The 21,154-nt window shown below is 37.3% G+C and overlaps 1 protein-coding gene across 3 annotated transcripts in view; it reads left to right on the forward strand.

Moving 5' to 3' along the window:
- Window positions 1-21,154, forward strand: part of Sax (type I BMP receptor saxophone) — a 136,527-nt gene that overhangs the window by 107,779 nt on the left and 7,594 nt on the right. For 2 of the 3 annotated variants that reach the window (XM_076784213.1, XM_076784212.1), the window contains exon 6: window positions 8,651-8,882. The exons of the other annotated variant lie outside the window; for it this stretch is intronic. In XM_076784213.1, coding sequence (XP_076640328.1) covers window positions 8,651-8,882 — 232 coding nt within the window. The remainder of the gene's footprint in view (window positions 1-8,650; window positions 8,883-21,154) is intronic. 3 annotated transcript variants of the gene reach the window in all.

Consider the following 21,154-nt stretch of genomic DNA (forward strand, 5'->3'; position numbering starts at 1 on the left):
AGAATCAAAACAGAAGAAAGTCTACGCATCGGCAGTGTATACGTTGAGCGTATACGTGACCACGAGTTTTCACGTCTGGGCAGAATTCAATATGTAATAGCACTAGTTTTTTGCAAATATCTCACCAACTAAGCGCGAGCGGGGGTAATATGTATAGGAAAAAGTTTTTCAAAATGTATATTTCTACAACATATTTCAAAATCATCGAAATCGATGAGATGTACCCTAATCTAAATAATTACCTAATTTTTAATATCTGATTTCATACTAGGCCAATAATATGACTCTTTTAGTATTTCCTCTTGTTTGTCGATTTTTAGAAATAATTTTTGAATTATTAAAGAGTTTAATTTCATTTTCCGGAAATATAAACCTGAGCATTTCACATAATACAGGTGTCTTAATATTGGTATGTTTTTCTGGAAGGATAAAAACGAATTTACTGTTGTGAAGTACTCATTTTAAATTTTGAAACGATGAGAAAATGTTTTTATATTCCAGCTTATCGAAATGCAGGTTCATAGGAAAAAGTTGTAACCGTTCCCCCGTAGATTCATAATGGCCGTTTAGCGTTGTAAACGCTGTTTTTGGAGAATCGCAGGGGTTCATTGGAATTTGATAATACCCGTTTGCAAGATCTAATGTAGTAAAGTAATTTGCGTGTCCTAATTGATCCAGTATATCCTATATGTTAGGAAGGGGGTAAGCGTCACCTATAGTTTTTTTATTTAATTTTCTATAGTCTACAACTTACGCCATTTGCGTTCACCGGATGCATCGATCTTCTTTGAGACTAACCAAAAAGGACTCGACCAAGGACTTGTGGAAGTTTATTTATACCATATAACATTTTTTCTATTTGTTTGTTAACCGTTTCGTGAATTTCTGGATATCTATAACTCTTAATATGAATGGGTTTTTCATTAATTGTTTTAATTTCATGAGTGCTAGCGGTGGTCCGTGTTAATAAGTCCGTAAGCAAATGAAAAATATCATTGAATTCGGTACAAATAGATTCCATAAATGATCGTTCCTCAGGGTTCAAATGACTCAACCGTAAGTTTTCACTTAGAACTTGTAATCTATTATTTACTTCATTACTATCTTGTTCTGGAGCTAACTGATAAATTCTTCCTTCGGTAGGAACCGGTTCGAGAAATAATTCAGGAATTGGAATTTGTTATTTAAAAAGAAATCTATTCACTATAGTAATAAAGAATTCATTTTAATTTAGAACTCGTACAATTGCATTGGGAATGAGAAGAGAATGGTTTGAATCTAATGATTCAGATGACTATACTTTCTCTTAAATTATATGGATTTTTGAGTTTGATAGGAATAACCGTTTCAGTACAAGGATTTATTATCAATACCGATTCGAAATTACGGGGTATGTTATAACCCAGCGGAATTGGAAATGAAATAGTTTGAGCTGAAATATTAGAGTTTTCATAGTCGATCTTGCAATTAAAAGCCCGTATAAAATCGCCTCCTAATACTCCATTGAGAGGACCCGACTGCGTAGGTGATATCTTGTGAACAACTTGTCCGAAATCCAAAAACCAAAGATATTCTTAATGTAGATGAGTGTGGTTATAGCATGAACTAGGATCTTTTCAAAAAAACAAAAAATAGCAAAATGGTAGCTATTTTACGAAAAAATACTGGATATTTTCATACATTCGGTTGCGTTTTTGTTAGTAAAAGAAAAAGTATTGCATATATCGCAATTATCCTAGTTCTTGCCATAGAGAGACCAGTTCTAAAGATACTGTATAAATTTGATGTTGATATCTTGAGTAGTTTTCATGTTATCATCTATGTAGTGCCGAAAAATGTAGTTTCGAGAAAAACAGCTTTAAAGTTTTACGTCCAATTTTTATATGTATACGTGGATGATGTGGCATCTTACGGTCAAACTGCTACGCCGGGTCCTTATAATAGTCCTACCGTTTCTCCAAATAATTCATTATTTTTCAATTTCTGTAGTTTTTTCTCCAATCTAGTCTCCCTTATGACAGCAAGGCAACGACGCTCTGCTGCAGATTTTCACTCCCAACAGTTCCAATATTTTCAATAATGGAGAATACCCATCATTGAAGGTCCATACGGCCAGAAAAGCCGCTATCTGAATCACTTTAGCACCCGTGTATACAGAGTGTTCGGTCACCCCTGGGAAAAATTTTAATGAGGGATTCTAGAGGCCAAAATAAGACGAAAATCAAGAATACTAATTTGTTGATGGAAGCTTCGTTAAAAAGTTATTAACGTTTAAAGTTTCGCCCATACTGAATTTTTTTCTCGAAAATGCGCAAGATTTCGGAAGTATGTCTATTCACAAAAAATGATTGTAACTGACCCCCACAACCGAAAATAATTTTTCCAAAACGATTTGAAATTTTTTTTTTTTCGTTGAAAAATTTAGGCATCTAAATAGATTTTCGGTAAGGAAATTTTTTCTCGAAAATGCGTAGGATTTCGGGGGTATGTGTAATGACCAAAAATGATTGTAATTAACCCTTGCAACCGAAAATAATTTTTCCAGAACGATTTGAAATTTTTGAATTTAATTGTTAATAACTTTTCAACGAAGCCTCCATCAACAAATTGGTATTCTTGATTTTCGTCTTATTTTTGCCTCTAGAATCCCCCATTAAAATTTTTCCCAGGGGTGGCCGAACATCCTGTATATGCTTTGGAACAAACTGCCAAAGCGTAGAGTTGCTTTGATTATTGTTTTACGTGCATCCGCCCAAGCACCGATGAAGCAATTCTTCCGAAGAAAGATCCTCATATATAGAGTATATCACTTTGTTTCGTGGAAAATGGCTCGGCGAGTGCTTCTCGAGTCAGCCAATCACTTTTTGGTTCGCTAGGTCTATCCTAGCAAGGATACGGAGCGAGGAATCGTGACTTTACAACCACGTTGGGTTTTGTGCCAGAGAGAATCATACACTTAGATTGTTCACTATATCATTTAATCACAATTAACGATAACGATTACGACGGTACACTGGACGACAATATAATTAACGACGGTGTTCGGTCGCAAGTACAAGTCACAGTGGTCGAAAATTCACAACAAGCAAACTCGTTAGCTGCGGACGCTTCGAACCTTTACACAGTTCTGGTTTCAAAACAAAAACGCTTATAGATCGCACGCTTGATCCGGTTGATGGCGTGGCGATAGATCTAATCCTGCGTGTATGACGCCGTTGACGTTTCGCAGAGTCGTACTAAGGCTCGGGAGTGCCTAGGTTTTATTACTTTTCGGAACAAAGTTCCTCCTATAGAATGGCAATCCGCGAACAGCTGCGTACGCGCGAAAGGTTGCGTTAGGCTAGTACTAGTGGTTCTCATGCAGCATGAAAAATTCTGCTTACCGATGTTATCGACAGCCTTAGATTTTTGTCCACTTATTGGCACGCGAATGCCTTTGGTCGAATAAGATTCAACCTGTCTTATGAAAATACAGAAGGGCATATCAAAACTCGCCCGTCGAGATTTTCACAGAGAAAGGGTGAATACCACTTCAAATACACAATGAATCTCGTTCAATGTAAGATGTTCGCGTTCCCATAAGTGGACAAAAATTTAAGGATGTCGATAACGTCGGTAAGTAGAATCTCCTATTAAAATTCTTCCCAGGGGTGGCCGAACACCCTGTATATGTCGCGTCCCTATGCCGCGACTGTTTGTTACTATGTCGCGTGCGGGTAGAAACGAAAGGCGGGTTATACAAACGCGCTGTTAACAGTTAACAGATGAATTTATTAACAAAGAACAATACAACTAATAAAGGATATTATAATGCCATGAGGAATCGAACGACAAATTCACAGCATGTAGCGCGTAAAGAAGAACGTTTCAGAAGTTCTGTTGCGACCGTGTCGAGCAGCGAACAAAAACTGAATGAATAAACTTGAATTGCTACCGGACACGCTAGCTGTTTCTTTCCGTTGGTTCCCTCAAAAGCGCACAAAGGGGGCGCGGATGCGACTGCATCAACAACGGTGGCGCCACAGAAATCTCTTTCCCCCCTCGGTGACCAAGTCTGGAAGCGAAGAGAACATCACCCCCGCTTCTTCATCCTCTTGAAGGGCTTGGGCTGTGGCGGAGATGGTGGTAGTGCAGCTGACGACGGCGTAACTGGTGGTGGTTCTGAGGCCTCCCAGTAGGCTGGCTTCAAGTTATCCGTCGAGTATACCTTCTCCTCCGCGTGGACATCCAGGACGAAAGTTAATCCTCCTGACTACCCGGTGCGGGCCCGTGTATGACTGTTCCAAGGGCCTCCTGATTTTTTCCAGCCTGCAGAAGACGTGTGTACAGGTCTAGAGGTTCTTAAACACGAAGGACCGCTGGAGGAAATAGCTCGCCACCGGAACCGGCTTGATGGCCTTGAAGAGCCTTCGCAGCTGCCTGGCGAAGTTCGACTGACAGGCCGGTTGCTCCTGTGTAACAAAAAATTCCCCCGGGATGCGAAGCAATGTCCCGAACAGCATCTCCACGGGAAGAGCCTGCAGATCTTCCTTGAATGCCGTGCGTAAACCTAGCAAGACCGTGGACAGCGCCTCTGATCACGGAACTCCCGGCGAACATTTCAGCGCCGACTTGAATATTCTGCTTGATTGCTTTTTTATTGGTAGGGATCCGCGGATCTATACGCTTCGAAGTAATCGTTGATCACTTTTGTGTTGCATATATGTTGGTCTGTTCACTTATCTCTTGAAACATTTCTTCAGTGACTAATAGCGCATAGAAGTCTTTTACATTGACACAATTTTGCAGTTCTATGTAAGTTATTTGTGGCATCATCGTACACACTTGTAAAGGTTGTGATATTCGGTTGATTCATTGCTATGAATTTGAAATATATACAGGCCACGATAAAATAAACCGTGATGATAGCACTTCGGAAAGTGTTGTTAAAGAACTTTCTGAGTCAGTGTTGCACAGGAGTCATACTTTATACGAAGATAACTGGTATTTTTCCCCAAAATTGTTTATGACATTATCGTTTAATTATAAAACAAATGTAATTAGCACAGTACGGGAAAATAGGAAGCATATACCAAAAGATTTGTGTAATGTAAACTTAAAAAGGGGGGAATACGCAATAAGAAGCTGCAACCGAATACTCGCTATAAAATGGTAAGACAAGCGAGATGTTGAGAGCTCTTGCAATGTGTTGTACGTCGAGAGCTCTTCTTGCACGTCTGTTGATATATAAAGCGTTGGTTTGTGTAGTGGACTGTATTTCTGTGGCGTGGGCCCTCTCTCGTTCGTACGACGATACGTGATGGTGTTCGACGTTTTGGTCTGATTTGTACGCTAAATGTCGCGCCTTATATCCCAATGCAAGAAGCCAGCCGCACCAAATCAGAACCTTTTTCGTTCAAGATTGGTGCGCTGGTACTTCTTGCATTTCGCGTTCGCGAGGGTGGACTGCGCGCCCCAGGTATCGGGAAAACCCCTGGCCCAACGGGTTGAGACCAGGTCGCGAGGTCGCTGGAGCGGGCCCTTTATGACGGTTATTTAATTTACATTGACACTAAAACCATTTAGCGTCAATGTAGACGCCGAATTGCTGTTGTAAGCGAAACGGCATGTTCCGCGACGCAACACGAGATGTTTATATTATTACGACAAAACATGAAACAGTCGAAATGACTATACAAGGATCCTGTCGTATTTCAAAACCAAATTGTATTACAGAGTACAACAAGGAAATGAATGGAATTAATCTCCAAGATCAAATATTAGCATTGTGTAGCGCTGCTTCGCTGCGGGGTGGGGCCACCCGTGAGAATTCTGTAGGATGAAGGAAAAGGAAAGGAGTGGGCGCGTTTCGTCCGGGCCTGCTAGTGGACTCGTCAGTAAGGCTTTCTAGCAGGTCCTGCCTTAGACGACTGGGATATTGGGAAGTCGTTCGAGGAGTGTATACATATATCTGGCACCTCCCCAACTTTTGTTGTCAAGTGGACCCATCACGTCAGCATGTACGAGTTCAAGAACTTCGGTTTTCAAATCTTTGGTTAGCTTTGGGAATGGTTGCCTCCTTGACTTACCTATTAGACAACTATCACATGGTGTTGGTTCTGATATGTCACAGTCCAGACAGTTTACCGCCTCAGTCTTTATCATTTTGATTATCTGATGTTTGTTGATGTGCATGAGACGTTTGTGCCATATATCCAGGGATAGCTTATTTGACCTTTCTGCCTATAACTTTGCCACTTTTCCACTATATATAATCTGAGGTTTTGCCTTTACTATATACAGGGTGTTTGGTAACTAGTGGTACAAGTGAAAAGGGGGTGATTCCACATGAAAAAATAAGTCTAAAATATAGAATAAAAATTTTTCATGTGAGGCTTTGTTTCCGAGAAAATCGGTTTTGAATTTTCGCCGGTTACGCGAGCACTTGATTATGTCTTGTTATAACATATCTCGCTGTAGATCATTGTCTCGATTGAAGTTTATGTTGATAAACATTTCCAGTATCATGGAATTGTTTATTAACTTAAACTTAAACTTAAACTGCAATAATACCCATCGAGACAATCATCTATAACGAGATCCACTGTAACAAGGCATGGTTAAGTGCACGCACACCTGGCGAAAATTCAAAGGCGATTTTCTCGAAAACAAACCCTCACATGCAAAATTTTTATTCTATATTTTAGACTTATTTTTTCATGTAGAATTATCCCCTTTTCGCTTGTATCACCAGTTACCAAACACCCTATATAACCTATCCTTTCTGAAAGCTTTCATTAGTGTGCTGTTTCTTTTATCACATATGCGGCATCCAAACTTGTCAAAAATCACTTTCTTTCCATTTTATATTATTTGTGTAACTGATAAAATATTCTTTTTAATACCTGGTACTCATAAGGTGTTTTCTGCTTCAAATTCCTGTAAACTTCCTCTTGCTTCAATAATCTCTGCATTTACTTTGCCTTTTCCAGATACCTGCATTGTTGTCCCATCAGCCGTTGTAAGATTTTCAGCTTCGATATCTGTTTTGAGCATTGAGAAGTATTTCTTATTTGGCGTCATGTGGTGCATGGCACCAGAGTCTATGACCCATGAGTGCTCATCGACCATTGCCGTACTTAGCACTACATTCATGCTTTTGTTTTGGCATGGTTCCTCAAGAGGTTTTTCCTACTCCTACAGTATATACCAATGTGTCCAGGCTTTTGACATTTAAAGCATATTATTTCTTTCTGTGCATCTGGTTTTCTCCTTTCTGGCTGTTTCTCTTTCCTATTCTGAAATTTAGAATTGTTAACTTAACCTCCATGTAACCTCCTCCTACGGCTTCCAGGGTATAGCGCCCCTGGTTCGTCCACGTAACCTCCTCCACCTGAGGACGCGCCACGTAGGGGTTCACCTCCTCCTTTTTTTTTTTTTTTTTTTTTTTTTTTTTTATATGTGGGGAAATCCTCATGGACACCCGCGGGCCCACCCGTAGGGAGAGCTGACGGGTAGTGCCGGACTCTTATCGACTAAAACCTCACGGTGACCATCCTCAGACGCCTTGCGAGGGACCGAGAATTCTAGTGAGACATCGCAGAGTCCTCCGCCGCGTCGTGCCTCTTCAGGCCCCTCCCGGTGGGAGGCACTCCTCCCACCGCATTTCCACTCAACCGCAAGCACCTGATCACCAGCGCCCGCGGCCTCGTGACATGAGACTAAGCCGCCGGCCGCGTGGCCATGTTGGCCGCAGGACTCATCCGCACAGTGTGGCCAACCTGCAGCCTTCGGTAAAACCCGCGGCAAATGTCTCATGCTCCAGGCCACTCACACACACATTTACACACGCAAAGCATTCATACCGGTGTTTGGGAGCTTTCGCTCCGACCTCCGGGATGCCATGCGAGGATGCGGCCACCAGCCTTCTCAGGTTGATGACCTCATCCCCGCATCCCATCCCAGCGGCTGCCCCTATCCGCCACCTGGGGACGCGCCACGAGTAATTCACCTCCCCTGCCGCCTGGACAACCAAACGGGTGTGTGGGCCCCTGTGCCGTCCCGCGGGACTTCAAGTCATCGGAGGACAGTAGTTAATAGCGCTTTGCTCTTTCCTGTTGTCGTATAGAGAAAATAAAAACAATGAAATATTATTTCTTAATGTATAACATTATGTACAATAATATAAACAACGTAAAAACAACAAGGTATTTTGGTAGAACCAGTTGGTGTACGGTACAACGTCAAACAAGTTCGCACGAATTTTGTTAACATAGCAATAGAATTAGTTTTTCCAAATGATTATGCAATCGAACGGAGTACTTGCAGTCTTTGGGCTTTATAATGTATACAAGATGTTCCAGATTCAAAGTGCCAAACTTTGACCGTACAAACTATGGATCTCGATAGGAAAGATGTTGTATTAACATAGATCGTTTAACGTTTTATTAAAAAGTTATAAACAAAAGTATGAAATTCTAATTTCTGTTACATTTAGGAATGACTACTACCGTTAGCAATACAATATTGACAATGGTTGAAAATGTGTTGAAACAGTTGTGTAGAATTTTGTTTCTTGTCTAATATTGAAAATGCACATTTTATGAATATCAACTTATCGACGATAAGCGGAATTAATTAATAATAATAGCTATGCTTAAAATCTTTTCAGGATAAGTGTGGAATGTTTAGAAAACTTCAGACGAGCAGATATTTACAGTTTGGGTTTGATACTTTGGGAGGTTTGTCGAAGATGCATATGTAATGGTGTTGCGCTTGAATACATGGCACCGTATTCTGAGTGGCTTCCCAGTAATCAAGAGCCGTCCATTGATGAAATGCGAAAATTAGTGTGTTTGGATCATCATAGGCCACCTCTTCCTAATAGATGGCATTCTGATCCCGTAATTATCTAATTTATTATTTACTAATTAACAATTTGAAATATTATGATGATTATTACTCTTTAAGTATTTAATAACAAATTATTGGCAACAGGATGACCCACCTAACTTCAACATCTAAAATTTTTCATTTATTACCAATGATATAAAACAATATTAAAAAATAACATCGTTTATTTGGAAGGGGCAAATATGATGAGCAAACAATTTTGTTTAAGTTAATATTTTTCGAGATTTCATGGTCATCGATGTTGTTTTAAACAGAGTGACATATTTATTATTGAGCTATCGTAGCTAACAAAGGAGTATATTCAATCATGTATGATATGTTGACTAACAGATGACTTTCAAACCTATTATCGTTAATTTTCATATATTCCTTTATCATATTTGAAAATGTATAAACACGGACATTAATCATTTGGTGTATTTTCTGAAACAAAATAAGTATACACTTGTACCGCAACACGTACATTAAAACATGGCTTTTGTAATTTAAAGTCATTTGAATGTCAACATATTATATAAGTTTGAACGTATTTTTTTTTATCAGCTCCAAATCACGGAAAATATGATCTTTAAAAAAATTGTTTGTTCATTATAATGCTTACCTTTCTCGAATTATTAATATTTTCCTTCGATATCTTATTCTATCATCAAAAACAAATTAGCTATTTAAGGTGTTCGAGTTAGGTGGAACGTCCTGTATATGTCAGTAAACCTGCATGTAATGTTGTTTTCAAGTTCAACGATCCTTAATGATTTTATGAAAATATAATAAACAATTGAAAGGTTCTTTATAATTTAAAGGCGAAAATATGATTTTAAAGTAGAAATTTTTCAATTTTAAAACTTTAATCAGCATTAATTCGACTTGCAATTTCTATCATGTTAAAAGCATATAACCAGAATTGGGAAAATTTTATTCACGAATAACGAATAAAAATATCAGAATTTATTCGTAAACTAACTTCCGTTTACATTTCATTGGTAAATAAATCCAGACAAACGAATTCACGAAAAAAAACTAGTTTACCAATGAATTAAAAAATTTTATTCGTTATTCGTAAATAAAATTTACCCAACTCTGTTACACTCTGTTATAAATTTTAACGTAATAATAACAAATTTTAGTTGCAATATTATGTGATAGTACTTAACGAATAGATATCACAACAGGATGCATTTGTTGACAATGGAAAATAATAATCAGATGTTGAGTGAAACCTCCGTATCAAACTGGATAATAGCAAACCCTATACAATTACTGAATTTAATACTCATATACCGTAGTATTTGAAATAATTAATACACTATGGTGTTTGAGTAATTATTGCTCTATATACTTATACGAAATGTTTTATTAAACTTTTTGATCTATCATAAGTTAAACTACACATTCCAATTTTTAAGTATGTAAAATTGATTACCATATTTTTTATTAATTTCTACATAATGAATTATAAACAAAATTAGACCCAACTTTAATATCGAAAAAATATTCGAACATGTAACGTTACTGTAGAATATGAGTTGTTTTATTTATTTATATAAATTATAAACTCAGTAAGTAATAGGTGAAGTTTTCGATGATATCTCTATTCATAGATTTTATTCATTTTTAAATGTGTATAATATAAAGGACGATATTTTAAATAACTTTTTTTTTTAAATTGGCGGTCGACTTCAGTTTTCGAGATATTTGCAAAAAACTATTCCTGCTACATTGAATCCTGCCTATAGGTACCTACGCGTCCGTGGAAGCGTAGGTACAGATGCAATGCATGTGCCAGCAGGACACTGCCGCGTACCTGTTATTTTAGATACATACATACATTGCGACGCTCAACATTTTTTACATTTCTATAAAGCAGCCTACTGATGGTGATACTTGTTGCGATACAAGTTTCAATACAAGCATTGGGTTTTAATTCTCGACACACCATATAGATCAGACATATCAAACACGCGGCCCGCCAAGTTGGAAAGTATGAACTTCTTGATTGATGCTGGCGGCGCGTGTGGTGCGTGATAGTTTGGGACACTGCGCGCTGACGCGAAGCGTCAAATGAAAAGCGGCAGCTGAAGCTGAACGGAAATAAAAACACAAGACGATCAGAAACATGATAGAACGCGCAGCGATCTAATTCGACACACGACACATGTTTGTACAAGTCGTCACAAAGTGCAGTGTTTGCTCAATTGTTTGCAAATGATATTTTGAACTCTAAAGTGGATTTCGGTTTTTATTCATATTAAACTAAAACGTTATTTAATAAAAATATAATCAAACTTCAAGAGCAATGAGTAAGAAAAGATCAATTGAAGAGGAACATCGTAATTTTCAAGAAAAATGGGAACTGCAATATTTTTGTGTCCAAAACAAGACTTATGTAAAAACTCTATTTCAGTTGCTAAGGAATATAATCTTAAAAGGCACTATGACACAAATCATAAAACGAACTATAACCAATACGTTGCAAAACTTCGTGAAGACAAATTGTCGGAATTGAAATCAATTCTTTAAAAACAACAAAGTGTATTCACTAAATCTGTTGAAGACAATACAGCTGCTATAAAAGTTAGTTATATACAGTGCGTAACAAAAAGTTGTACGCACCCACTTTTTTTCGATTATCTATCGAACGAGTTGTGTTCCATGGATGAAACTTTTATACGATAAAGAGCATTTAAAAACACACATTCTTACTTCTTGTATCACCGAAATTGGAGCACACGTTCCCGAGTTGTGCAGCTGTAACAATTTTTAGCTGGAATGAAAAATTGTACGCATTTAATATAACATTGTTGTAGAATCAGGCTGGAAATAGACGAATGTGTTTTGCTGTAATAATATCGTCGCTCGTCTTTTGTCGTTGCGATATCGTCGCTCGTAGTTCTGATTCTACAACAATGGGAAGTGGTGCGAAATTATCCTTGGAGGAGCAGAACCGTGCATGGGAAATGTACGGTCGCGGACAGTCACTGAGAGAAATTTGAAGAAAACTTGGTAGATCTGATGGAGTGATTAGAAACCTCATCAAATTACGTGAAAATTATGGAAAGAAAAAGTCTCCAGGGCGTCCAAGAAAGTTGGATGAGCGATCACTTCGAAGGATTAAGAAGCCGGCCACGGATGGAAAGATGTCTACGCGCCGGATTTCCGCGGAACTGAAGAACGAGGTATCCCATACAACTATCAGAAGGAGATTAGTTGAAGATCCCACTATCAAATATCGGAAAATCACCAGAAAACCAAGGATGAAACCGCATCATAAAGAAGCCAGGTTGGAGTTCGCACGGAAATACCATGCGTGGACGTTCGAATGGAATAATGTGTGGTGGTCCGATGAAAAGAAATTCAATCTTGATGGTCCTGTTGGTTGGGATTACTGCTGGCAGGATACCAGGAAGGAATAACCACGGAAGATCAGACGGCAAGCCGGCGGAGGTAGTGTTATGATTTGGGCCGCATTCAAGCTCGGGAAAAAATCACGGTTGGCATTTCTAAGCGGTCGGCAGGCTTCGAAGGACTACATTCGCACTCTTGAACTATTCCCTTTGCCTCATATGGATGATGGAGATACTTTTCAGCAAGATAATGCCGCTATTCACCGTTCGAAAGAGACACAAAAGTCTTTCGCTGACTGGAATATCGCGGTTTTGGAGTGGCCGGGTATAAGTCCGGACCTAAATATTATTGAAAATGTTTGGGGAATTATTGCCAGGGATGTTTATAAGGATCATCAACAATTTGAAACCATTGCTGACCTCCAGGATGCAATAATCGATGCTTGGAACGCGATCACACCGGAAGTACTCAAAGGACCGATCCAAAGTGTTCCGAGGAGACTCCTTTTAGTATTAGAAAATAAAGGAGGTCCCATTAATTATTAAAACAGTGTATCCATCAATAAAATGCGTTCCATGTATTACTAAATTAATTTTTTATTAAGTGCGTATAACTTTTCGTTCCAGCCGAAAACTGTTCCGACTGCACAACTCGGGAACGTGTGCTCCAATTTCGATGATACACAAAATAAGAATGTGTGTTTTTAAATGATTTTTATTGTATAAAAGTTTCATCCATGAATCACAACTCGTTCGTTAGATAATCGAAAAAAAGTAGGTGCGTACAACTTTTTATTACATTTAATCGCAAGCAGATCGAAACCATTTACCGAAGGGGAATTTATTAGTGAATGCTTAATTAAAGCGGTGGAATTATTATGTCCAGCACAAATAAAAAAATTTTTAAGTATAAGTTTAAGTCGAAATACTGTAGCTAGCAGAGTTTATGAAATAGCCGAGAATTTGAGAAATCAGCATAATTCAACAATATCAACATTTCAAGCCTATGTACTCTATTGGAATTGATGAAAGTACAGATATTCGAAATGTCGCTCAGTTGGCCGTTTTTATTCGCCGATGCGATATTAATTTAAAAATAAATGAAGAATTTTTGGAAATCATTCCTATGCATAATACAACCACTGGGGCTGATATTTTTCATGCACTTATGGAAGTTTTGAAGAAATATAAGTTACCCTTTGAAAAGTTGGTTTGTCTTGCAACTGATGGTGCACCTACCACGACCGGTATTACTAAAGGAGTTGTTGCAAGATTAAAAGAAACATGCAAATAGCATGGCAATAATAATTTTGAACATTTTTATTGTATTATTCAGCAGCAAGCACTGTGCTCCAAAGTTTTAAATATCGGACATGTTTTAAAAATAGTTACCAAAATTGTAAATTATATTCGAGCACGTGGACTTAATCATCGTCAATTTGCTTCATTTCTGGAAGATATAGAATGTGAATATACCGATCTACCATATTATACGGAAATTCGATGGCTTTCGAGCCATAAAGTGTTAAAACGATTCTTCAAATTGCTGGACGAAATCATAATCTTCTTGGAAACAAAAAATTATGAATGTGCTGAATTAAAAGATGGACAATGAATAAAGGACCTGGCTTTCTCAGTTGATATTACAAGTCATCTTAATCAACTTAATCTTAAGCTTCAAGGCAAAAATCATGTTGTTACAACGTTATTTGATAATATTAACACTTTCAAACAAAAATTATTACTCTGGCAAAAACAAATAGAAAAAGAAAACTTGTCTCACTTTGAAAGCTGTCAACATCTATTGCTTAAATTACCTGAATTAAAACTTACAGAACATGCTCACCAAATTAAATTGTTAGAAACGAAATTTGATCGAAGATTTTCGGATTTTAAAAGCTGTGAATTACAATTTCGTCTTTTTACTTCACCTCTATCTATCGATATTGAATTTGTTGATGAAAACTTACAAATGGAATTAATTTAAATCCAATGTGATTCTTTGCTGAAGCAAAAATGTATGGAAGTTGGAATTCCAGATTTTTATAGATATTTATCTGTAGATCGATTTCCTAAAATGTTATCGTTTGTTACGCGTATACTAGCTATGTTCGGAAGCACTTATTTATGCGAGCAACTATTTTCTTTAATGAAAAATAACAAAAATTCAGAAAGATCAAGATTAACCGATCAACATTTATCATCAATTTTAAAAATTGCATCAGTTCAATATATTCAACCAAATTTTGATGTCTTGCTTTGTGAAAAACGATGTAAAATATCTTCTAAAAAGTAATATTAAACTGTGATTTTGTTTATTTCTTATTATAACTTTTATTTTCGATTTTTATAAAAAATATAAAATATTTATAGTTTAAGTTTAAAAAATAACATGAAATATAAAATGTCTATGTATATATTGTATATTGTATAATATGTAAATAATATTGTAAAATATAAAATATTTTTAGTTTAAAGAATGACTCTAAAAATCGTATTTCGTTAATTTTTTGAACATTGAAACATGCGGCCCCCAACTTAATACAAAATAAATCATGTGACCCGTAATATCATATGAGTTTGACATGTCTGATGTAGGTAGTGACACTAGTAGCGGATCTAACCAAATAACTCATTTGACGTTGAATTGTCACTCTATTTTCCATCACTATGAGAGCTATAGACTTCAACCCATTACTAAAACAACAACGTATTATTTCGACTTCATCGACATTTCGGGATTACAGCACGAAAATATATGTATACATAACAAAATATCTACATATTCAAACAAAAATATGCGGTCTGCCGCATTCTAACACCTTGTCGTAAAGTGCAGGGAAAATATCTTGCATATTTTTGTTTGAATGCGTAGATATTTTACTATTCCACAAGTATGCGTGTGGTCTATAAATGTTGATGAATTTTCAAAAATTTTTGTCTTGATTCATTTTAACTAGAATATGTGTATGTATATCGCTATGTTTAATTTTGTACTCCAGACTCTGTTCACCAACTGGGATGGTATACCGAGTAGTAGTCGAGATAAATGTGGATACACTGTTATGAACTGTGTATGGAAATTCGGCTCCTCATACAGGGTGGGGCGATAACTATGTCCACCTTGAATATCTCCGTTATTTGTGATAATATGCAAAAATGTTATGTACAAAACTTGTACGGGAGAGAGGAGGACACATTGTGATACAAACATTTTTCGTGTGGGTAGCGGCATGGAGGAGATTTCAAAGTCATCTTCATTTTTTTAAATGGAATGGTATATTTTTTTTATTGCGATGTGATAGCGGGTGTTCAGACAACTACATCAAGCTATTCTTGAAGGTCATGCAAGGTCAAATGTGGTAGTGAAATAAACTTTCTTACATTACAGAATATGTTCCGCACCATATAACTGTTGATGGAGACTAATATGGTATGGACGAAATTTATGTCGTACAAGGATTCGTAGTACGCTCCTTCTACTGATAGCCGATTCACGTTCAATCTGTCAGGAACTAATTTACGGGTTACGAGCTACAGTTGCAAGAACAGAAACTTCATTTCTTTCGTCAGTTGTTCTTTTACAACGACTGCTCTTAGGGGTACCCAAACTTCCAGTTTCCTTTGACTTTTTGCACAATCTTTGAAATGTTCGGTGCGAAGGATATGTACGGTTTGAATATCGTTCAGCATACAAGGCTGCAGCTCTTATCGAATTTTATCACATTTCTCCATAAATGAGAATCATATCCGCTTGCTCTTTAAAAGAAAACTTCATTTTGATAATCACACTGTTGCTTGATTTAAGAATCCACTGAGACTGACTACCGATATTTTATGTGAATGTTACGAACTGCCGTAATGTTTATATTTCTAGCTACACGTGATGTATTGCCACAACATAAACTATGTTGCAAGACCGTTCGTTTACATGAAAGTAAGGATCTATGAAGTACAGCATGTGCTAAAATAAGTTCAGAGACGATAAAACAGGCTCGTGATGCAGCGATACGAAGACTGCAACTTTGCATTGACGCAAACGGTCACCATTTCGAACATCTTCTGTAATGTAAGAAAGTTTATTTCACTACCACATTTGACCTTGCATGACCTTCAAGGATAGCTTAATGAAGTCGTCTCAATACCCGCTATCACATCGCAATAAAAAAGATATAGCATTCTACTTAAAAAAATGAAGATGACCTTGAAATCTCCTCTATGCCTCCACCCACACGAAAAATGTTTATACCAAAATGCGTCCCCTTCTGTACCGTGTAAGTTTTGTATATAACATTTTTTCATATTGTTACAAATAACGGAGATATTCAAGGGGAACATAGTTATCGCCCCATCCTGTATACTCGAAAATGCACCCCTTCAGTAGTGGGGCATTACCATATAAGGTAATGAAATTGGGCTGGGTGCTCGCACATGGCATAAATTAACCCCATCCGAGGAGTGTACGCCTTTTCTTTTTTTTTTCTCTCTTACCGACTAAAACCTCGCGGTGACCGTCTTCCGGCACTACGGCGGGGAACTGGGAACTCTAGTGAGACATCACAGAGTCCACCGTCGCGCCATGCCTGTCGAGGCTCATACCGGAGAGATTTCCTGATTTTTCCGCCGCAGACGCCAGGTTACCCGACGCCCGCGGTCCCGGGGCTGCTTTCGGTGCTCGGACCTCTACACCGAGCACTTGCAGTCTCCAGGAGCGCCCCCTCCCCCTCAGCTACCGACGTGGCGGCCGGAGGAAACTGTTGACGGGCCGCCCTATGTCTTGGAGGTCCATTCTGATCGGGAAGGGAGAGAAGAACGAAGGTGGGAGACTCATGAACTTCAGGGCTATGGAAGGGTTGACAGAACTCACTCGCGGCCAACAGTTCAACCTGCGGCCTTAGGTAGAACCCACGGCAAATATCCCATGCCCCAGCCCATTCACACACACAACACATTTATACCGGTGTTTGGTCCGCAGGAGCTTTCGCCCCGACCTCCGGGATGCCACCAGCCTTCTCAGGCTGATGACCCCATTCCCGTATCCCATCCCGGCGGTTGCCCCTATCTGCCACCTGGGGACGTGCCACGTAGGGATTTACCTTCCCTGCTGTCTGGACAACCAAACGAGTGCGTGGGGATGTGTGGACCCTGTGATTGGGCCAATGCCCAAGCCACCAAACGTTTCGGTTCCATATACGATACACACATTAATACTAATACATTTTATTGAAATTCATCACCATTTATAGATTACACACACACGTGTGAAATATCAAAATATCTGCGTATTCAAACAAAAATATGCGAGATGTTTTTCCTGTACTTTACAACAAGTTCTTGGGTTTAAGTCTATAGTTCTTATAATGTTGGAAAATAGAGTGACAATTCAACGTAGAGTGATCTATTTGCTTATATCCATCACTCGTGTCACTTCCTGCATGGTCTGCTGGCAACTTAAACTCATTATTTATATCGAAACTTGTATCGCAATAAGTATCAACATCAATAGGAGGTCGCTCATCGTGTGAACCTAATGACCAAGTGTAATTTTTTTTTTAGTCATTATCCAAGTTGGCGCAGTGTTGAGGAGAGAAAAACTAGCCAAACCCTAAACCATTTAATAAACACTAAAACTACTATACTAACTAACCTGTTAAAATCCTGTAATTAGTATTACAAAATATATTAGTAAGTACTATAGCTTTTATGAAATTGTTTAGAGTTGGGTTATCCCATTCACCCACTCACACAACCAAATAGTATCGATGCACCTAACATCTCTTCTCATTTGATTCACTTATCATACAAAGTTGATTGCTACTATTAGTACCCATTGCAATGTGTTTATAGAAATAATAAATAAACAGTCGCCAGACAGTCTCGCCACGCCACGATGGTGTACGTATAAGCCAAATTTAGTATGTATAATACTAGCAAAAGTAATTTGCAAATATTTCAAAAATTAAAGCCGAGCGAGGATTATATGTATAAGAAATACTTTCAGGATGTTGAGTTTTATAACACGAATAGTTAAAAATTATTAAAATCAGTGAGATCCCCCTATTCTAAATAATTATCAAATGTTCAAACCCGTTCGAATCCGTGATGATTACATACTATGTATGTACCTTATCTGCAAGTTCACTTTGCCGAAAATTTACTGTAATAGTGGGAATAGTTTTTTTTATAATTTATCTTGGAAACTAAGGCCGATTGACACTAAATGTAAAAGGAAAATGTAGATCAAAATGTTACTTTCTACAACATATAAACAAATTATCTAAATCTAGATTAAATTATTTCTTTAAAATTCAGTTTTTTCCTTTTTTAAAAATAATTGCTCTATTTTGTACTGTAATATACCGTAATGAATGTGCTTACGTTGCACACATGTGTGCAAGCACTGCAAGCACATCTCAGCATCGGATGTATAAAGTTATTACGAGAGTCCTCGATTTTCATCTATTTTTTACTTTTCTTCTGTGTAAGGTTTTTGAACATACGTACATAGGTTAATATAAACATATCATTTATTATAGGTTCTCTTACATTAAACATTGATTATTAACGAAGAAAAATTATTCATAAGTACAATTTAACGTAAACCAGATTCCTTACTACGACGCCTAAAAGAAAATGCGTTTTCAATAATAACTTGGAGAAGGATTTTCCTTTTATTAAAAAGGCATCAACAAACAGTGACGTTAATGTCTGAAATGTTTTGCTACCTTTAGTATTATAAACCGTGGGAGAGCAGTAATATTGCAGCAAAAACTGATAAGACATAATTAAGGGGTACTAGAAAAAAAAATCTATTTTATTACTATTGTAAACGAAATATTATAGTTTAACGTACAGTAGAGTGACGAAATTTGTATAAGAACAGTCTTTTAAATTTGTTTTTGTTGAAATATAAATTTAAAATAGAGAAAGCTTGTGGAGGCATCTGGTGAATGATACGGTCTACATGTACGGTTTTGTGCGACGCTAGGTGGCAACACTTAAGTGCTTAACATGTAAGATACGTTTTGTTCAGTTTAGTAAGACGCGTATTGTTCAGTTTTATACTCTATTAAACAGTTATATATTATAAAAGAAACGCGTTGCTTCATAAACCTCACTTATTCTAACAGTTTTAAAAAACTAAATTTGAAATATGTGTTAAGCAAAAGTTCAATTAATTTGCTAGGACAAGAAACTTCTCGAAAGAAATAACACTTTCTCGTTTTACAAGAGAACGTAGTTGTAATAGTAACCGATCGTATCGTTGTCAATGTCATGGGTCTTGTTCCAAAATTATTTCGTATAGATATAGGGTAGAGGAACGGAGCGCATCATACGGTTTCAGACATACTGATCGACTTTATTGTGGGGACGGTATCGTTAAAGTATGCAGTAAAGATTTCCGCTGCCAATAACAGGAGAGCTAACTCGAAAGATGTTTTATAATTGTGTTTGCGGTTGATTAGGCTGCGTCACAGACGCGTGATCAGACCAGGACCGAAACGTAATGTCCAAATCCTTACATAGTAGGAAAGAAGTTAATTTTTTAAACAAAAAGAATCCATCCTTGATATTAATATGATATTACTAATACTATTGTATAGGGTGTTCGACCACCTCTGGGAAAATTTTTAATGGGAGATTCTAGAGATCAAAATAAGACAAAAGTCAAGAATATTAATTTGTTGATTGAGGCTTCGTTAAAATGTTATTAATGTTTAAAGTTTCACCTGTAAGATGGCAACTTGCGGATAGCTGCGTGCGCGCGAAACGTCGCGACAGGACGGTCCTAGTGGTTCGCACGCACATGAAAAATTCTATTTACCGACGTATCGACAGCCTTACGTTTCTGTGTCCACTCATGAGAACGCAAACACCTTACGTTGCGTGAGGTTGAACCTATCTTATGAAAATTCAGAAAAGCATATCAAAACTCAACATGAGAAACTCTACTTACTGATGTATCGTCACCTTACAGTTTTGTGAGCGAAAACCACTAAGCCGGCCTGCCTCAACCTATCGCGCGCACGCAACTGTTTGCAGATTGTCGTTCTACAGGCGAATCTTTAAATGTTAGTAGCTTTTTAACGAAACCTCAATTAACAAATTGCCATTCTTGATTTTCGTCTTATTTTGGCATCTGGAATCACCCCTTAAATTTTTTTTAAGACCATCCAATATTCCAGTGTCTAAGGCAGAGGCTGCTAGGATACCTTACTGATGAGTCCACTAGCAGACCTGGGACGAAACGCACACAACCAATATATAATTATAGAATAAATGAACTTTTGAAAGTAAATTAGACAAAAGACCTCTTTTTGTGAGTTTATAAATATGGACACTCTTATTAGTCTTGTGTTGTAATATTGAGCAGATAGTTGGTACAATCAAATGAGGACAAAAAATTGCTTACAAGTTGCAGGTCAAGTGTTTGAGTATATAATTATTTACGGCATTCTAGCAATTAGAGGTTGTTTCCTCTACTTTAACTGATTGTAATGACATTGCAGAGGCTCACCTACTGTATAATCGTTCATGTAAATTTAATGTTTTATTCCATGAGAAGATCGTATGTTAGTGATTTTATTCTTCAAGATTTCTACAACTCGAAATATTTCGGAAAACTTTTCTAACGTTCATATTATTTTCTATACTTTTTACTGTGATAAAGATACAGATACGAAGGTTTCACCATATTTTATATATTCCGATTTTTTTTAATTTATTGACATAGAGGGTGCACCAAATAAAGTATTACAAGCTGTTTTCTCAGAATCTAATAAAGATACCCACTTCAGATTTCTTTAAACTAATTAGATTAATCTTTTAGTTACTCATACATTTTTAAAGGACTAACTGGTGAGGGAAAGAGAGGGGGCTCCCATATTTAAAAAACTGAGAAGTGACATTAATTTTTTTTG

The sequence above is a fragment of the Colletes latitarsis genome, chromosome 2 (assembly GCF_051014445.1).
Source record: "Colletes latitarsis isolate SP2378_abdomen chromosome 2, iyColLati1, whole genome shotgun sequence".
Lineage (NCBI taxonomy): Eukaryota > Metazoa > Arthropoda > Insecta > Hymenoptera > Colletidae > Colletes > Colletes latitarsis.